Source organism: Cydia amplana, chromosome 23 (assembly GCF_948474715.1).
Source record: "Cydia amplana chromosome 23, ilCydAmpl1.1, whole genome shotgun sequence".
Lineage (NCBI taxonomy): Eukaryota > Metazoa > Arthropoda > Insecta > Lepidoptera > Tortricidae > Cydia > Cydia amplana.
In genome coordinates, this window is record NC_086091.1 from 673,219 (window position 1) to 693,719 (window position 20,501).

Here is a 20,501-nt window from a genome sequence, read left to right on the forward strand (position 1 = left end):
ATTTTTTTTTTTTTTTGGGATTGATTTTCATTAGGCTGGTATCAATACTGCTACTGTGCTGTTGGTTTCATACTATTAACTGTCATTTCAGTCTACCGAATAAAAAAATAGACTTTACACATTCTACTTACTTGAGATACACAGGTCTCCAGGTTTCTCTAATATAGTCGTTGTCAACCTCGACGCCCCGTCTCCTCAGGTTGTCCCTCACGGCGACTAGTTCGTCGTACGCTAGAGTAGGTCGCGCCGACCCGAGCCGTTCTAGTTCGGCTCGGACCTCTGCGCGGCGGTTCTGCTCGTCGCTACTACTCTGCCAGTACAGCCAGCGGTCTTTGAAACCGGGACCTGAGAAAAAAGGGGATGTCATTCTGAATCCCTAACAACGTTTGTCCTAAAGTCACTTGCCCTAACTGGTTTGTCATAATGGGCACATGCCCTAACGATCAATTGTCATAACGATTATTTTCCATAATGTAAGGTTCTGGAAAATGGTTAGGTTTTAGAACTTGCTGCCACAAAAGTGGGTTAGGTTAGGGTTAGAACTGCGACCCTCGCAAAACAGAAAATATGCTTAATAACATTAGGATAAGCGATCAATAATTAGGGAAACCAAAATTAGGGTTTTTAGTGTTAGGACAACTGATCATTATGACAAACAATATTAGGGAATGCAAAGATAGGAGAAAAGACTTTAGGGATTCAGATATAGATCCGAACAAAGGGTAGTCAAATAACAAGATGAGGCTTGTTATATCGTTTTGAGCAGGTGGTGGGAGTATGTATTGAAACACTTTAAGCGCCACTTGCACCATCCCACTAACCCGGGGTTAAGCGGTTAAACCGTTAACACAGTGTCAGATTGTACTGGTGACTATGGTTACTCGAGGTTTAACTGGTTAACCCCGGGTTAGTGGAATGGTGCAAGTCGGCCTAAGTGTAATAGAATAAGAACGTATATTCTCTAAATGCCTGCCTAAATATACATGTTAGGTTGCGCTGACACAAGCAATATGCGTTTATATGTTACGGTAAATCAGAGTGCTACCGTTAAACACTGAAAGTGGCTAATTGCCATATTATAGTAGTACAAGCAGTGGGGGACACTCCTCCTTTCGGGTAAACTCGGCTCCATTCGGCTCAGCATTGCTCCGAGCAATTATTAGGGTTGGCACTTGACGTCCTTTTGCATGCAAAAATTGCACAACCACAGATAAGATAATGACTTGAATTTTGATAACCCTAAATAGCCGAAAGGGATAGTGACATACATTAAGGGATAGCATGATTCGTCCCTGAATCGATGTCAGACTTCGGTTTTGTAAGAAGTGTCCTTTCTGTACGATAGTATGTACTATTATTTATCCTGCAGGGCGTTCAGTTGATGATGATGATACCTGTGAGTGTGGTGAGTTGTTTATCTGTAGCCTGCAGCTGGTCCCTCAGGGCCTGTTCCATGAGAGCGACGGCGTTGTCCCAGTCGCCTCGGGAGCCCACGCAGCGGTCCCGCAGGGCGTTCAGTTGATGATGATGATACCTGTGAGTGTGGTGAGTTGTTTATCTGTAGCCTGCAGCTGGTCCCTCAGGGCCTGTTCCATGAGAGCGACGGCGTTGTCCCAGTCGCCTCGGGAGCCCACGCAGCGGTCCCGCAGGGCGTTCAGTTGATGATGATGATACCTGTGAGTGTGGTGAGTTGTTTATCTGTAGCCTGCAGCTGGTCCCTCAGGGCCTGTTCCATGAGAGCGACGGCGTTGTCCCAGTCGCCTCGGGAGCCCACGCAGCGGTCCCGCAGGGCGTTCAGTTGATGATGATGATACCTGTGAGTGTGGTGAGTTGTTTATCTGTAGCCTGCAGCTGGTCCCTCAGGGCCTGTTCCATGAGAGCGACGGCGTTGTCCCAGTCGCCTCGGGAGCCCACGCAGCGGTCCCGCAGGGCGTTCAGTTGATGATGATGATACCTGTGAGTGTGGTGAGTTGTTTATCTGTAGCCTGCAGCTGGTCCCTCAGGGCCTGTTCCATGAGAGCGACGGCGTTGTCCCAGTCGCCTCGGGAGCCCACGCAGCGGTCCCGCAGGGCGTTCAGTTGATGATGATGATACCTGTGAGTGTGGTGAGTTGTTTATCTGTAGCCTGCAGCTGGTCCCTCAGGGCCTGTTCCATGAGAGCGACGGCGTTGTCCCAGTCGCCTCGGGAGCCCACGCAGCGGTCCCGCAGGGCGTTCAGTTGATGATGATGATACCTGTGAGTGTGGTGAGTTGTTTATCTGTAGCCTGCAGCTGGTCCCTCAGGGCCTGTTCCATGAGAGCGACGGCGTTGTCCCAGTCGCCTCGGGAGCCCACGCAGCGGTCCCGCAGGGCGTTCAGTTGATGATGATGATACCTGTGAGTGTGGTGAGTTGTTTATCTGTAGCCTGCAGCTGGTCCCTCAGGGCCTGTTCCATGAGAGCGACGGCGTTGTCCCAGTCGCCTCGGGAGCCCACGCAGCGGTCCCGCAGGGCGTTCAGTTGATGATGATGATACCTGTGAGTGTGGTGAGTTGTTTATCTGTAGCCTGCAGCTGGTCCCTCAGGGCCTGTTCCATGAGAGCGACGGCGTTGTCCCAGTCGCCTCGGGAGCCCACGCAGCGGTCCCGCAGGGCGTTCAGTTGATGATGATGATACCTGTGAGTGTGGTGAGTTGTTTATCTGTAGCCTGCAGCTGGTCCCTCAGGGCCTGTTCCATGAGAGCGACGGCGTTGTCCCAGTCGCCTCGGGAGCCCACGCACCGGTCCCGCAGGGCGTTCAGTTGATGATGATGATACCTGTGAGTGTGGTGAGTTGTTTATCTGTAGCCTGCAGCTGGTCCCTCAGGGCCTGTTCCATGAGAGCGACGGCGTTGTCCCAGTCGCCTCGGGAGCCCACGCAGCGGTCCCGCAGGGCGTTCAGTTGATGATGATGATACCTGTGAGTGTGGTGAGTTGTTTATCTGTAGCCTGCAGCTGGTCCCTCAGGGCCTGTTCCATGAGAGCGACGGCGTTGTCCCAGTCGCCTCGGGAGCCCACGCAGCGGTCCCGCAGGGCGTTCAGTTGATGATGATGATACCTGTGAGTGTGGTGAGTTGTTTATCTGTAGCCTGCAGCTGGTCCCTCAGGGCCTGTTCCATGAGAGCGACGGCGTTGTCCCAGTCGCCTCGGGAGCCCACGCAGCGGTCCCGCAGGGCGTTCAGTTGATGATGATGATACCTGTGAGTGTGGTGAGTTGTTTATCTGTAGCCTGCAGCTGGTCCCTCAGGGCCTGTTCCATGAGAGCGACGGCGTTGTCCCAGTCGCCTCGGGAGCCCACGCAGCGGTCCCGCAGGGCGTTCAGTTGATGATGATGATACCTGTGAGTGTGGTGAGTTGTTTATCTGTAGCCTGCAGCTGGTCCCTCAGGGCCTGTTCCATGAGAGCGACGGCGTTGTCCCAGTCGCCTCGGGAGCCCACGCAGCGGTCCCGCAGGGCGTTCAGTTGATGATGATGATACCTGTGAGTGTGGTGAGTTGTTTATCTGTAGCCTGCAGCTGGTCCCTCAGGGCCTGTTCCATGAGAGCGACGGCGTTGTCCCAGTCGCCTCGGGAGCCCACGCAGCGGTCCCGCAGGGCGTTCAGTTGATGATGATGATACCTGTGAGTGTGGTGAGTTGTTTATCTGTAGCCTGCAGCTGGTCCCTCAGGGCCTGTTCCATGAGAGCGACGGCGTTGTCCCAGTCGCCTCGGGAGCCCACGCAGCGGTCCCGCAGGGCGTTCAGTTGATGATGATGATACCTGTGAGTGTGGTGAGTTGTTTATCTGTAGCCTGCAGCTGGTCCCTCAGGGCCTGTTCCATGAGAGCGACGGCGTTGTCCCAGTCGCCTCGGGAGCCCACGCAGCGGTCCCGCAGGGCGTTCAGTTGATGATGATGATACCTGTGAGTGTGGTGAGTTGTTTATCTGTAGCCTGCAGCTGGTCCCTCAGGGCCTGTTCCATGAGAGCGACGGCGTTGTCCCAGTCGCCTCGGGAGCCCACGCAGCGGTCCCGCAGGGCGTTCAGTTGATGATGATGATACCTGTGAGTGTGGTGAGTTGTTTATCTGTAGCCTGCAGCTGGTCCCTCAGGGCCTGTTCCATGAGAGCGACGGCGTTGTCCCAGTCGCCTCGGGAGCCCACGCAGCGGTCCCGCAGGGCGTTCAGTTGATGATGATGATACCTGTGAGTGTGGTGAGTTGTTTATCTGTAGCCTGCAGCTGGTCCCTCAGGGCCTGTTCCATGAGAGCGACGGCGTTGTCCCAGTCGCCTCGGGAGCCCACGCAGCGGTCCCGCAGGGCGTTCAGTTGATGATGATGATACCTGTGAGTGTGGTGAGTTGTTTATCTGTAGCCTGCAGCTGGTCCCTCAGGGCCTGTTCCATGAGAGCGACGGCGTTGTCCCAGTCGCCTCGGGAGCCCACGCAGCGGTCCCGCAGGGCGTTCAGTTGATGATGATGATACCTGTGAGTGTGGTGAGTTGTTTATCTGTAGCCTGCAGCTGGTCCCTCAGGGCCTGTTCCATGAGAGCGACGGCGTTGTCCCAGTCGCCTCGGGAGCCCACGCAGCGGTCCCGCAGGGCGTTCAGTTGATGATGATGATACCTGTGAGTGTGGTGAGTTGTTTATCTGTAGCCTGCAGCTGGTCCCTCAGGGCCTGTTCCATGAGAGCGACGGCGTTGTCCCAGTCGCCTCGGGAGCCCACGCAGCGGTCCCGCAGGGCGTTCAGTTGATGATGATGATACCTGTGAGTGTGGTGAGTTGTTTATCTGTAGCCTGCAGCTGGTCCCTCAGGGCCTGTTCCATGAGAGCGACGGCGTTGTCCCAGTCGCCTCGGGAGCCCACGCAGCGGTCCCGCAGGGCGTTCAGTTGATGATGATGATACCTGTGAGTGTGGTGAGTTGTTTATCTGTAGCCTGCAGCTGGTCCCTCAGGGCCTGTTCCATGAGAGCGACGGCGTTGTCCCAGTCGCCTCGGGAGCCCACGCAACGGTCCTGAAGGGCGTTCAGTTGGAGAACTCGGAGTACCTGTAACCAAAACGATGTTTACACAAAACTACCAAAACTTAAAAAGAAACATTATTTTTTCCTTTGTTTTTTCGTTAGAGCCATACAAAATTTATAAAAATGGTAATGGAATAGAAATAAAAACCTTGGGAGTTGGGACACATTTTTCAGGACCGAAAGAGCTAGTGAATCTGAAAATCTGTACGTAGTGGCACCAGTGACTGACAGGGAACCCGTTAACTGACACTTCTCTTTTTATACCATGTCGATGGCAAACAAGCATATGGGCCAGTAATAGATGGCAGTAAATTTACTGTGACTACAAAATTTACTATGACAGGACCCCTCTATACTATCCATTCTCTTTGCTATTATTAGGTATATCAAAGCCGGTGTTACGCGAAGGTTGTAGACCATTAGATATATTTAAAAATAGACATATACTCACGTCTTGCGCCCGGTCCTCCCACCGATGTCTCATTAGCGCTTGCTCCACGGCTTCCTACAAACAACAATTATAAAATACATCGTCTAGTTAAGTTGTAAAGGAAATGTTTTTGGAAAAGAAACGATTGGAATAAAAATGTATTAGAGAAAATAACGCCTGCTAGCCCATGCGAATGGGGAGGTACAGTCAGCTGCAGAGATAGTTGACCCTCTCTGCTAACAAATGTATATGCATGGAGGGTCAGTTATCTCTGCACCTGACTGTATCACTGTACATGAACGCAATAAAACTCTAGTGGGGAAAAATGCGAATGGAAATAATGCTACGCGGAGCTAACGCGTTTGGGGAACTGATATAGCTACCAGGGCTCGGAAACCGTTTTATTTTTCAAACCGGTTTCGTTCATTCACCTGAGAACGAAAAGGATTTCGTTTCCGTTTGCGGTTACCGGTTAAATAACTGTTCTATCGAGATACTGATTTATACCAAATTAGTTCGCCTTACTTTTTAAACAAATCTGCTTTTTATTCATCCCCAAATTGGTCCACTCTATACATTTTCACCCCATATTTTTACACCCTAAACTCTAAAGGGATGATTTCGGGGATAAAAACTTTTCCATATCTCTCTCCACAGCTCATACTATCCGCATACCAAGTTTCATCTAAATCGGTTCAGCGGTTATTGATTTCCCATACAAAGTTCCACCCCCCTTTTCACCCCCTTGAGTGGTGAGTTCCGGGATAAAAAGTATCGTATGTCCTTTCCCGGAACTCAAAGTGTATTTATGCCAAATTTCGACTAAATCGGTTCAGCGGTTTAAGCGTGAAGAGGTAACAAACGGACAGACACTTTCGCATTTATAATATTAGCAGGCGTGGCTCACTCCGCGATTTCGTCGCTTTGCTACAGGTAGCTAAAAGTACATCCGTTCGGCCCCAATTTTGGGGAAAGCCATAAGCCGCGCGTGGCGCTGTCGCCACCTAGCGGCCATATCTGTGCTGATCGTAACAGACGCGTTTTGTTAGAGAGTGAGTCTTATGTACTTAGTACTATTATTGACCGAAGCGTAGCGAAGGTCTACGTTTTGACTCGGGCATTTTGCTTTTGTATGTCCGGATGTTCTCCTCTACAGGTCGCAATTCTTAAGGGCCTACTGCAGCCGCGTCTGGCGCTTCGTAAACCACGCCCGCTAGTTCTTCCCTCCCCGCTAACACGCACACATGGAAACGCTTCGCGCCGCACGTGAAGTTTGTGTGACCTTTTAGCACCATCTAACGTTACAGAAGTTAACTACCATTATACGCGGTCGCTGCGGTCGGCCAGAAACTTGAATTCGGAAAAAATTGAAACAGATGGCGTTGTTATTTGTTCATAATAGCAAACAATAAAATAATTAATTCATATACCTGCATATTTATTGTTGTTTTGGAAGATGTTAACAGCATAGAAGCAGCAGCGTATATAGCATATAAGTTAAGAGTGATAATAAGAAAATAGCACAAGAACAGAAAATAGATTATTTTTGATAAAATATGATGAAAACAGATTTACTTGATTACGCTCACCTGACTTTGCGGTCACTAAATGCAAATTTCAACCTTATTGTTATGGAGTTACAATACCCCTGGGGTTGCAGGCGTCCATAGTCGTTATTATTATAAATGCTTTGGTTGAAATGATTTTTAACCCTCGAATTTTTCATAGGTACAGTCACCTGCAATAATATGTTACTCTTCGACGGCCGCAAAAATATGTGACACGCTCTTATGGCTCTACAAATAAGATCTAACATGATCTACCGCAAAACGGCCTTCGGTGTGTAACATATTATTGCAGCTGACTGTACTCGTATTCATTGTTGTATAGGTAGGTATTAATATCTTTTATCCGATCGATTTGCATTTATTTGAAATAAATCACAGTGTTTAGTAATTATATGTTTTATTGAATAAGAGATTATTTAGGTATGTAAGGAATACAGGGTGCCTTTTTGAAACACTCATTTTTAGAGTTCCGTAGCCAAATGGCAAAAAACGGAACCCTTATAGATTCGACATGTCTGTCTGTCTGTCTGTCCGTCTGTCCGTCCGTATGTCACAGCCACTTTTTTCCGAAACTATAAGAACTATACTGTTGAAACTTGGTAAGTAGATGTATTCTGTGAACCGCTTTAAGATTTTCACACAAAAATAGAAAAAAAAAATTTTTTTTGGGGGTTCCCCTTACTTAGAACTGAAACTCAAAAAAATTTTTTTCATTAAACCCATACGTGTGGGGTATCTATGGATAGGTCTTCAAAAATGATATTGAGGTTTCTAACATCATTTTTTTCTAAACTGAATAGTTTGCGCGAGAGACACTTCCAAAGTGGTAAAATGTGTGTCCCCCCCCCCCTGTAACTTCTAAAATAAGAGAATGATAAAACTAAAAAAATATATATGATGTACATTACCATGCAAACTTCCACCGAAAATTGGTTTGAACAAGATCTAGTAAGTAGTTTTTTTTAATACGTCATAAATCCCCTAAATACGGAACCCTTCATGATTTCAATTTTGAATTTCAATTGTCAGGGGTGCCTACATTATTTTTTAATACATTTTACAACGACAACAAACAAAAGTTCAAATTCGCCGTATTTTTATTACCCGGGTCGATCGCAACAAAATAGAAAATCATGTTTCTCAAATCTAAGCGTTATTGTAATTTATCTCAAATAACCAAAAAGTCAATCTGACTAGAACTTAAAAACAAACTGAATTATTTTAATATGTCGATTTTTCTTGGTGACCCAGGAGAATTTTTTTTGTATCCCATACAAAAAGAGCGTATTCCAATCGCGTATCGGTTTTGGTTTTTACTTATAAGTGTGAAAAATATATTCTACCATATACGAAGGATGTGTGTTTTTTCATGTTTTATGTGTCTTTTTGTACAATAAAATGTTTTACTGCTACTAATATATCATATTAACGATTAACTAAAAAGGTATTTACATCTAATTTAACTGGTAAATTATTAAAGTCCGCTAAAATTAATATATATTCAAAATAATATTTGTTAATATGTCCCAAAATCATGGCTCATTTTTTAAGTCTCCTGACTTACCAAACATATCGCAACGAAGGCAAGGGTACAACGCGGCATCGTGAACCTAATAACGTAACGTTTCAGTTACTTTTTTAGTCGCCGACCATTTTATCCGGGGTACGAAAAGAGGTATTAGATCTATCCTGGGTCTAATATGTTATAAAAACATAGTTTTTTGAAAAATGTTCGTAGGTAGTACACAAAATTTACATTTTCTTTTAAATGTGATTTGGGTCATCGTTCTCCCTGGTGACTTTTCTGATGACCCAAGAGACATCAATTTTATTATGACTCAGGAGACTTTTTTTCTATGCACTTTGATTTTTTTGATGCGCTAATTTTGTAATCTTAAATAACTTTAAACTGCTGATATACTTATATCACTTTGCTGATGAGTGGAAGTGGAATTGAAACTTAATTTATTGTTCTCTCCCTTGACATTTTGGCATACATTTGACATGCTGCAATGCACTCCTAACGTTAATAAAGACATAATTTTTAGAAAAAGCTTTAGGAAAACTCACTCTTGAGCTTAAAACGATTAAGTCCTTATCATATTATGTTAGATTATTAGTACAGACCCCAAATCAGTGAAAATGTCTCTTAGCCAACTAAATTTGTCTCTGGGAAAAGTACGATATCCCTAAAAATTGTACGTACATTTCGCATTTTTCTGAAGGAACGGAATTCATAAATTGGTTTATTATTATTTTTTCAGATTATTTGATTGCATTGACATATCACCAAGATAGATAGAACATTTAAGTTACCAGAAGAAAAGCATTTGTGTTCTTTTATACAGTGTGGAAAAAGTAGGTTCGATTCCCGGGCGCGACTAAGCGAATTTAAAAAAAGCGGCCAAGTGCGAGTCGGACTCGCCCATGAAGGGTTCCGTATTTAGGCGATTTATGACGTATAAAAAAAAAACTACTTACTAGATCTCGTTCAAACCAATTTTCGGTGGAAGTTTACATGGTAATGTACATCATATATTTTTTTTAGTTTTATCATTCTCTTATTTTAGAAGTTACAGGGGGGGGACATACATTTTACCACTTTGGAAGTGTCTCTCGCGCAAACTATTCAGATTAGAAAAAAATGATATTAGAAACCTCAATATCATTTTTGAAGACCTATCTATAGATACCACACACGTATGGGTTTGATGAAAAAAAAATTTTTGAGTTTCAGTTCGAAGTATGGGGAACCCCAAAAATTTATTGTTTTTTTTTTCTATTTTTGTGTGAAAATCTTAATGCGGTTCACAGAATACATCTACTTACCAAGTTTCAACAGTATAGTTCTTATAGTTTCGGAGAAAAGTGGCTGTGACATACGGACGGACAGACAGACGGACAGACAGACAGACAGACAGACAGACAGACATGACGAATCTATAAGGGTTCCGTTTTTTGCCATTTGGCTACGGAACCCTAAAAAAACAACGTGTTGCATTCCGGGAGTGCCGACAGAAGTGAAAACTCAATGACTAGTCCAAAATGTCTGCAGCACTATGTATAATTGACCCATCCTCCTTTCTATTGAAAACTTTTGGTTCCGAAATTGCTGGTCAGTGAGCTTGTTTAAAATTCGAAATTCAAATTTATAGCGTTAATTGTTTAAAATTCGAATAGAAATTGTAAAGTTACCTTGCAGACCTCGCATCTAAATATATTTGGTCATGATATTTTGAGTTTTATTCACCAGTACTAGAGTTCACTTTTATTAGCGATTTCATCAAGATGTAGCTTTATTGAATTATATTTGAGTGATATAAAGTTATAATACTGTGAGATCCTCGTATTTCAGCCCGTACAAGATTATAACCTTTTTCATGTAATGTCATTGAGTTTTTCTTTATTGATTTAAATGCCATCTAAACCTTACGGTCACATGATCGCCTTACGCTGTCTCGAGTTTATCATTTTTTCCCCACCTTAAAAAGTGCCTAGCGCCGCTAAAGAAGTTTTCACTTCAAAAATCTTTGAATGCAGTTGTTTCTTTAAAAAACAATAATGTTTCATTTAAGTAAAATGAGCAAACTTAAGGTTTTAAGGCACTTTCCCTCCAGGGCCCATAATTTTTTTCCACCCGGTAGTAGACAACTATTTTTTTCGACTAAATGAAGTTTTATTAGACACAACGTTGATCACATGGTTCGTTTCACACATCACATCAAATCGTTTGTCATCACAATCAAAATGTGTCAAAAGTAATGAAATTTATGCCAAAAAAACATAAATAAAACATAAATTCAACACATTTTTTTAATAAAAATCTTTCTCGATGATATAAAAAAGAACATCGACAAATTATGTTCAAAGAATTAATATCAAAACAGATGTCATAATTAGGATTGGCTACTTTAAGAAAGGGACAGAGAGATTTAATCCTCTCGCTCTGCACGTTTTTCTCATTACTCCTTGTCAAGCCAAAATAAACTATAAAATAAAATGATAGTAACACAGTACATTGTAATATTCACTTTTTCCACGGTATCATGTCATTGTAAATTACTTATGTGAAATTGTAGTGGCGTGCGACTTTCAAACCGGAGGTCACGGGTTCGAACCCCGGCCCGTGCAAGTGAGTTTTTTTAAGTAAGGACCTTTTTTAGTGGTACTTAAATATAATAACTTTTCGTATTATTGAAATAAAATATTTTATTCAAACAAACTTAATAATATAATAATTAAAACGAATAATATCAATTAGTTTTTAATATTTATTCAATTATTTTAAATTATTTGAGCATGAAACATACTAGATTTATTTTTATCATTACAATAGAAAAAAAGCAAAAAATATATTCTTATAGATATTTTATTTTCAATCAAAAATAAAGCAAAAAGTTACGGTTAGATTCTGATGGCTAAACACCAAACAGCTACCGATACATTTCAATATCTGTCGAAATTTCCTAACCCGTTGTAACTGACAAAGAGTATAGATTTCGACGTAGCATGACGTAGCCTAGCAAACACGCACACATGCGTAACGTATAGGCCTGTAAGAAGGCACCATCATAGGTTTACCTCCGATTCCGTTACTACTCAATGGAGTTACGACTCAACGTTTATTGGATATTAAAATTTTACGTAATTCGGAGCGCTGCGCGAAGTGACATAGGTCTTACCTCTTTGAGGCACGACGGCCATCTAACATTACTGGCATAAAGGATGCATTTATGACTTTGACGCATGACAGAAAGAGAAACCGAACTGCGTAAAATGGGCGTTTGCTGTTGAATTCGTAAAATCAAAAATCGATAATAAATCCATCGGTAAAGGATAATAAGTTAATATTTAGTTCTTTGAAAGTTAAGACGAGATGAAAACCTTTGCTGTAAGGTGGGTTGTTCTGGATATGGATGTGTTTTCTAGTTGCACGAAGCTAAAACCGAAAAATGAACACGTAAGTTTGGATTTATTTTCTATCGAGAAAATTTTAAGCATTCGTGTTTCGACTACTACGAAATCACTTATCATATAGTCAAGAAACATATATCCGAAAATCACTACTGTTTGTTTCCGGGGCTAGCCACTGCCACGTTTCTAAGATCCTGTTATTTTTCGATGCACGGCCTTAACCGATTTTCGTGAAATTTTGTGACCGAATTCTATGACTAAATAAAAAATTTTTGTCGATCCGGTTTTTGGAAATTTTTCAAAATGGCGGAGTCGTGATAGCTCCCGCCTAGTCGTATCGGTATCATAAGAGCTTTTTCTTTTTGAGATATGTTTATAGATTAAATGGCCAAAAATTCAGAAAATTTGTATCGCTGATTTTGGCGGTATTTAGATATTTCGTTTTTACTTGAGAATGAGTAGCTAAATTTCGTCAGCTTTAGTAAGAACTATAATGGCGTATTTTGCAAACGTTCCCTTTTTATTTTGCATCGGGAGGTCCCTGGTTCCATCCCCAGTAATTGTATACTGCTACATAACTTTATGTATTTTTTTTATACTTAAATTTCGTATAGTTGTTTTTTATTTTATTTTTTTATTTTGAAAAAATTAAAAATTTCGTATTTTTTATTTAGGGTGAATCAACTTTTTCTTGTCACTCGTTGCCATGGTTACGTTCTTCTGGGTCACTCTTTAAAACCTGATTTTTAGGCATTTAAATTCACCAAACACGCTTTTTTGTGAAACTTATGAACCCTTTCCATTGAGGGTCGTCTACCAAGCGTGTCAGAAGAAGGTGGTGTACAATGTCTTCTAACAAACTATGCTACTATTTTCTCCTGGCTGACCGGACAGAATAACAACAAGAAATAGTTGATCCACCCTTTATCAAGCGCGGGTTAAGCGTATTCGTTTAATTTTTGTTTGTAGCTTTATGTAGTTTTTAATTTTTTGTTTATATTACATGTACTATACCTATATTTTAATAAATATTTTTGCCATACATTTATTCAGTTTTAAGCTCTGCTCGCGAGGTCTACAGCTCACAGAGCCACTAGTATTAGTATGTATTGTACCTTTCGTAGGGCCTCGAACACAGGGTCCCCCTCCCCCCCCTTGGCCATGACCTCCTCGAACTCTTCCCTGAGAGCGTCCAGGCCGGCTTGGATGGATTGTATGGGCAGCTCCGTCTCGGCCCACTCTCGGAGCTTTATGTCCACTGACGTGTTGAATTTGTCTGAGTGTAGAAAAAAAAACGATAAAAATTTGGTACTGCTGGTGATATTAAATTCACGTTAATTTTTAGTCAGCTAATTAAGTTAGTAATTAATCATACGAAATACCTTAATATATAAATTAGAAACCATGTACATATGTAGAAAATATTTATGTGAGGACTAATAGGCCATCATTGGCCTGTACATCAATGTAAGGTAGCACAAATTAAATCTACCAGAAGACTTATCTACACTAAATCACTAGAAAAGTACTAAAATAAATAAATTAATGATAATAATTAAAGATTAACCTTGAATAACTTACAACTCAGACACAATTATGACAATAGGTATACCTTTATAGCTCATCTCATCTCATTCCGATGTGAAACCCTAATCCCTAATACTACTTTCAGTATATAAAATATTGATAGGAATCTATAAAAGACTACGAAATACGAATGACGTTTGTTTATATCTCACTGGCATCTATATCGTATGGGTCGATCCATAACCCAGAACGAAGTGCCGCGGGGTCGATAGGTTGTTTTAACTTGATCGGTTTTGACACCAGTTTGTCTGGGAATGGGAAGGAAAGTTGGCTATAGGGACACGGTTAGGGCTCATTTGGACGGTGCGACAACTCGCATGCGAGTTTCATTACATTGCGGTATTTGATCGGTCGGCTGAATTGGATTTAACCTCAATAGTCCGCAATGTAACTAAAATCGAGTTTGCGTGCCGTCTAAATGAGCCCTTATTTACAGTAGCAACTCTTTTACAAACGTGAAGATTCATTTAAAGAGGCATATGGTAACATAAAAGTAATAATTTTTAAAACGATCGTCTTTTCCAAACAGTCTAACATACAGTGGCGGATTTGCAGAGTTGGCCGCCTTAAGAAATTCGAGCCTTTTTCTACTGACAAAGTTGTTTGACAGTAGAAATTGGGAGAAGGATTAGGAAAGGATAGGACTCACAACCGTCATCTCTTTCGTTCGCTTCGTTTCTCTCTTTCGAGTTCTTGGCTGTTTTCTGCTCTTGCTTCTTGTTCTGGTCGCGTCGAGCGCTATTCGCTCTGAGTAGCTCAAGATACAGGCCTAGAATATCAAGGTATAATTGCTTTGAACGGAGACTACAGGGAGATCTAGGCCTATAATAAGTTTCGGGAGCAATGAAATCTACATGGCTTTATGTTTAGTAAAACTCCTTTAAATCTAGGGGGGGGGGGGGGGTCAGAAGCAGTGGTCCAGATAGCGCTGTTGAGCAGCATTTTTCCAAGGCAGAGGTTTACGGATTCTTGTCCCTGGTTACAGACTGCTATTTCTCCCCCTCATGGGCCACCAGTTATACCAAACAGGATAATGCCTCTTGTGAGAAGTAAAACTGATCATACTTAGGGCCATCAGTTGCACCAACCTCATTTGACGGACTGACCAACGGCAATCGGCTGTGAACTGTGAAACTTCCCAAATAACAACACTTAGCGAACACTTTAACGGTGACTGACGGTTTGGTGCAACTGATCCTTAATCTGTTTACAATTTGCTTACCAACATCCTCTTGGGTCGCCGCAGCACTAGGCAGGTATATCGCGTTGAACACCTTGCCAAAGGCAGTGGTCCAGAGGGCGCCTTTGAGGCGTTTTTCCAAGGCAGTGATCGGTGTTAGATTTACGGATTCTTGTCCCTGATTATAGACTGCTATTTCTCCCCCTCATGGGCCACCAATTATACCAAACACATTGTTGAGTACATATCATCATATTTAATCTGTTTACAATCTGCTTACCAACATCCTCTTGGGCCGCCGCAGCACTAGGCAGGTATATCCCGTTGAACACCTTGGGAGGCAGTGGCCCAGAAGGCGCTGGTGAGCCGTTTTTCCAAGGCAGGGACCGGTGTTAGATTTACGGATTCCCTGGTTACAGACTGCTATTTCTCCCCCTCATGGGCCACCAATTATACCAAACAGCGTACACAATTGAGGACATATGATCATATTTAATCTGTTTACAATCAGCTTACCAGCATCCTCTTGGGCCGCCGCAGCACTAGGCAGGTATATCCTGTTGAACACCTTGGGAGGCAGTGGCCCAGATGGCGCTAGTGAGCCGTTTTTCCAAGGCAGGGACCGGTGTTAGATTTACGGATTCTTGTCCCTGGTTATAGACTGCTATTTCTCCCCCTCATGGGCCACCAATTATACCAAACAGGATAATGCCTCTTGTGAGAAGTAAAACTGATCATACTTAGGGCCATCAGTTGCACCAACCTCATTTGACGGACTGACCAACGGCAATCGGCTGTGAACTGTGAAACTTCCCAAATAACAACACTTAGCGAACACTTTAACGGTGACTGACGGTTTGGTGCAACTGATCCTTAATCTGTTTACAATTTGCTTACCAACATCCTCTTGGGTCGCCGCAGCACTAGGCAGGTATATCGCGTTGAACACCTTGCCAAAGGCAGTGGTCCAGAGGGCGCCTTTGAGGCGTTTTTCCAAGGCAGTGATCGGTGTTAGATTTACGGATTCTTGTCCCTGATTATAGACTGCTATTTCTCCCCCTCATGGGCCACCAATTATACCAACCAGCGTACATATTTGTTGAGTACATATGATCATATGTAACCTGTTTTCAATTTGCTTACCAACGTCCTCTTGGGCCGCCGCAGCGCTGGGCAGGTATATGCCATTGAACACCTTGCCGGAGGCAGTGGTCCAGAGGGCGCTGGTGAGGCGCTTCTCCAAGGCGGGGACCGGTGTTAGATTTACGGATTCCCTGGTTACAGACTGCTATTTCTCCCCCTCATGGGCCACCAATTATACCAAACACATTGTTGAGTACATATGATCATATGTAACCTGTTTACAATCTGCTTACCAACGTCCTCTTGGGCCGCCGCAGCGCTGGGCAGGTATATGCCATTGAACACCTTGCCGGAGGCAGTGGTCCAGAGGGCGCTGGTGAGGCGCTTCTCCAAGGCGGGGACCGGTGTTAGATTTACGGATTCTTGTCCCTGGTTATAGACTGCTATTTCTCCCCCTCATGGGCCACCAATTATACCAAACAGGATAATGCCTCATGTGAGAAGTAAAAATGATCATACTTAGGGCCATCAGTTGCACCAACCTCATTTGACGGACTGATCAGCGGCTGTGAACTATGAAACTTCCCAAACAACAACATTTAGCGAACGCTTTAACGGTGACTGACGGTTCGGTGCAACTGATCCTTAATCTGTTTACAATCTGCTTACCAACATCCTCTTGGGCCGCCGCAGCACTAGGCAGGTATATACCATTGAACACCTTGCCGGAGGCAGTGGTCCAGAGGGCGCTGGTGAGGCGCTTCTCCCAAGCGGCGGCGGGAATAGCGGACAGTTCCGCGGACTGGTCGAGCAGCTCGGCGCGGGCGCGCTCGAACAACTCGTCGCGGTCGAGCTCGCGTTGTCTAGAATAAATAATCTTTGTCATTTTACGGTTAAAGATTCTTTATTCTCACAATGATTTATAACTCAAGATAGGTTATAGGCGTTCCAGAATTGAAGCGCTTAACTTGTGACAAATTGGACAAGTTGCCTTTAGACGCGGTTGGACAAGCGATAAATGTGCACGTGTTAACGAGCTCCCGCACACCGAAAGAGAAAGAGACGACCTTATGTTGAACAACGAATGTTACAAAGATGGATGGAATGAGAAAATTAATCAAAAATAACAGATTTCTTCGTAGGCACAAAAATAAATATGGAAGTGTTTTTTGTGCTCCTCAAGTATGAGCATAACCTATCTATGGTTATATAATATCATTGTATTCTCATAAGAATTACAAATTCACTTACATGAGAACATTATAAACTAAAATACAATACAATACAATACAAATCCTCTTTATTGAACAACCTCAGAATAAATGTACATGGAAACACAAATAATACATGAAGACAGAGGTAAACAACAGGCGGTCTTATCGCTAAAGAGCGATCTCTTCCAGACAACCTTCAAGACAACAAAAACAAATCCATTCCTCCTTCAAATGCATTTTCAAGGTAAACTTGAAAATATATTTTAGTTCTGCAGTTACTAATAAAAACATATGTAGGTAAGTTGACAATCGGCATGCTACTAACTAGTTCTTATTTAGACTTAATTTTAGACTACAATATGGTCAATCTGGACATTACGACGTGTCAATAGTTCCAAAGTTATGCACGTTTGGGCTCAAATCGTAATGTCATAGTGCATTGGGATTGGTTTCCGAAGGGATCGCGATTTAAAGCATGAGCCTGATGCTCCGCAGTGGCCCTGACAATTTATTTACCAGAAACAATCTGCCACGACTAGAGTCTGTGCGGAAAGAGAAGAGTCGTGAAATGTATGGGGCCCAATACATTCCACGGCTCTTTCCGAACAGACTAGTCAAGTTGCGGGTTGTCACGAGATGGGGCATGGTTTCTTAAATCTTACCTAGGGAAGGTATTCTTCCACTCTGTCTCAAGGTTGAACCTCATGGCCTTGAAAGCGTCAGCCTGCTGATCCACAGAAGCGCGGACCATTCGCCAGAAACAGTCGGCCACGGCTAGAGACAGGTTGCGGGTTGTCACTAGGGATGGGATGAGGTTTCTTAAATCTTACCTAGGGAAGGTATTCTTCCACTCTGTCTCAAGGTTGAACCTCATGGCCTTGAAAGCGTTAGCCTGCTGTTCCACAGAAGCGCGGACCATTCGCCAGAAACAGTCGGCCACGGCTAGAAAAGGTTGCGGATTGTCACTAGGGATGGGATGAGGTTTCTTAAAACTTACCTAGGGAAGATATTCTTCCACTCTGTCTCAAGGTTGAACCTCATGGCCTTGAAAGCGTCAGCCTGCTGTTCCACAGAGGCGCGGACCATTCGCCAGAAACAGTCGGCCACGGCTAGAGACAGGTTGCGGGTTGTCACTAGGGATGGGATGAGGTTTCTTAAAACTTACCTAGGGAAGGTATTCTTCCACTCTGTCTCAAGGTTGAACCTCATGGCCTTGAAAGCGTCAGCCTGCTGTTCCACGGAAGCGCGGACCATTCGCCAGAAACAGTCGGCCACGGCTAGAAAAGGTTGCGGGTTGTCACTAGGGATGGGATGAGGTTTCTTAAATCTTACCTAGGGAAGGTATTCTTCCACTCTGTCTCAAGGTTGAACCTCATGGCCTTGAAAGCGTCAGCCTGCTGTTCCACAGAAGCGCGGACCATTCGCCAGAAACAGTCAGCCACGGCTAGAGACAGGTTCCAGGTTGTCACTAGGGATGGGATGAGGTTTCTTAAATCTTACCTAGGGAAGGTATTCTTCCACTCTGTCTCAAGGTTGAACCTCATGGCCTTGAATGCATCAGCTTGCTGTTCCACAGAAGCGCGGACCATTCGCCAGAAACAGTCGGCCACGGCTAGAGACAGGTTGCGGGTTGTCACTTGGGATGGCGTAACCAGGCCGTCCCTGAAAAGGAATGTGATTGTTATTAATGTTATTATAACAATATTTAGCGAATGAATTATCTATCAACTAGTGTTGAGTCGCTCACACGTGAGGCACCTCATTTGTACCACTCATTTTGTTAATTTGTCGCAGTACTTCGTACCGCTAAAATGTCTTACTTCACTATTCATTTTACTTGATTCTAAAATTATCTTTCTCCTAAAAGTTCTATTCTTAACCTCCAGAATTGCACTCCAATTAAATGTTACTATTTATTTATTTATAAAGGAAGTGATGAATACATAAATATGTATATACATTAAATATTTTTGAATTAATGGAATAGTCGACGCTGAAAATATGCTAGTACCTCACCTCATTTAAAGTAAGACATTGTAACACCTCATTTTAGAAAATGAGGTACTCATACAAACTCATTTTAAATTGATGTCCTACCCATCACTACTATCAACCCCGTCCGACTAATTTTAGGCGGCCTCCACAGCCTATGGCCGCTTGCAACTCTAGTTACACGCGTGTTGCCTACCCTTTTATACTTGGTCAAGCAGATCTTGTCAGTAGAAAAAGGCGGCAAATTTTAAAAATGTAGGCGCGAAGGGATATCGTCCCATAGAAAATTTGAATTCCGCGCCTTTTTTACTGACAAGATTTGCTTGACCAGCAATAGTTTACAAGGTTTCACGATGTTCCGATTTAAATACTACCACAGGCTGATTTTCCAGAAAATAACAGATATAAGTAGTTTTTGGAGTCTAACGAATGTATTTATATGTATCTGTATCATGTCATATTCTACATTTTACCGGACTTTGATAAAAGGAGGCGATTCTAAGAAAAAAACGTAAGTTAAAAGTATTTCTAATTTTAACCTTGACACATGGATTTGCACTTACTTGAACAGCTTTGAAGACCTAAAGAACCTCTCTTCGTACTCTCTGATGCTTTGGATGGAGTCATCTTTCCTACTGCGGCCCGTCACCACGGCATAATAGCCGAGAGCCTTCATTGGGAACAGTTTTCCTTCCAAGATACGACGGATCTTAAAAAAGAGAAACGGTAAGGCTAGGGTTCAGAAACTTCAGAACCATGGTATAATAATATACTCCGCCTGGTACTCTCTTCCGAGATTCGCGAATGACCTAACTGTCACTTGCGTACGTCATCATGCTGTTTACAGGTTCTCAAACTTTAAAATGTGGGAGAATTTTAACCAACGGTGAAAATTATTTTAACGGCATTAATTTTAAGTTATTCATGTAGAAACATAGTAAAATAAAACAAATCTATACTGCACTTTTCACTCCTACTCTTACAGTTCCGAATAGAGCAGCTAACCATTTTCGTAACGAAACATTAATTACCAAGCTTACGACGTGAAAAGTTTAGAAAACACTGCGACTGCTGACACTGAGCGAGAAGGAAATAACAATTAACACGCGTTCGACAAGGATGACGGTCAGGGACAAAATGGCGGTTTGTCAAATGTGACAGCGCTATCCTGTGTTGCCAGTAGTGTAAACAGAATTACCCGAACGTCTGAAAGTTCTTTCGTGAATCGGAAGATATTGCTAACGAATAATTAAAAATGACTTGTTATTGTAAAATTTAAGATAAAATACATATAAATGAAAATTATAAAATTATAAAGAAATATTTTAACTTATTAACCATAGATATAATGTACCCATGTAATATGTTATGTTGAAATAAAGTGGCAATGTTATTGTGACGTAGGCAAGTGACACTCTGGGAAGAGAAGACCATGTTTTATTAGACCATGTTCAGAACCAATTAAATCCAGAACGCCATTAGGACAGGCTGCAAAGCACTTATCTTGTCAAATCTTGCTTT

At 43.0% G+C, this 20,501-nt stretch overlaps 1 protein-coding gene across 1 annotated transcript in view; it reads right to left on the minus strand.

The window, feature by feature from the left end:
• Positions 1 to 20,501, minus strand: part of LOC134658864 (dynamin-like 120 kDa protein, mitochondrial) — a 64,883-nt gene that overhangs the window by 13,497 nt on the left and 30,885 nt on the right. Inside the window, exons 12-18 of the mRNA XM_063514534.1 lie at positions 19,544 to 19,689; positions 18,489 to 18,650; positions 16,444 to 16,637; positions 13,040 to 13,200; positions 5,464 to 5,517; positions 4,895 to 5,036; positions 132 to 345 (exon numbers count right to left, since the gene is read on the minus strand). Coding sequence (XP_063370604.1) covers positions 132 to 345; positions 4,895 to 5,036; positions 5,464 to 5,517; positions 13,040 to 13,200; positions 16,444 to 16,637; positions 18,489 to 18,650; positions 19,544 to 19,689 — 1,073 coding nt within the window. The remainder of the gene's footprint in view (positions 1 to 131; positions 346 to 4,894; positions 5,037 to 5,463; positions 5,518 to 13,039; positions 13,201 to 16,443; positions 16,638 to 18,488; positions 18,651 to 19,543; positions 19,690 to 20,501) is intronic.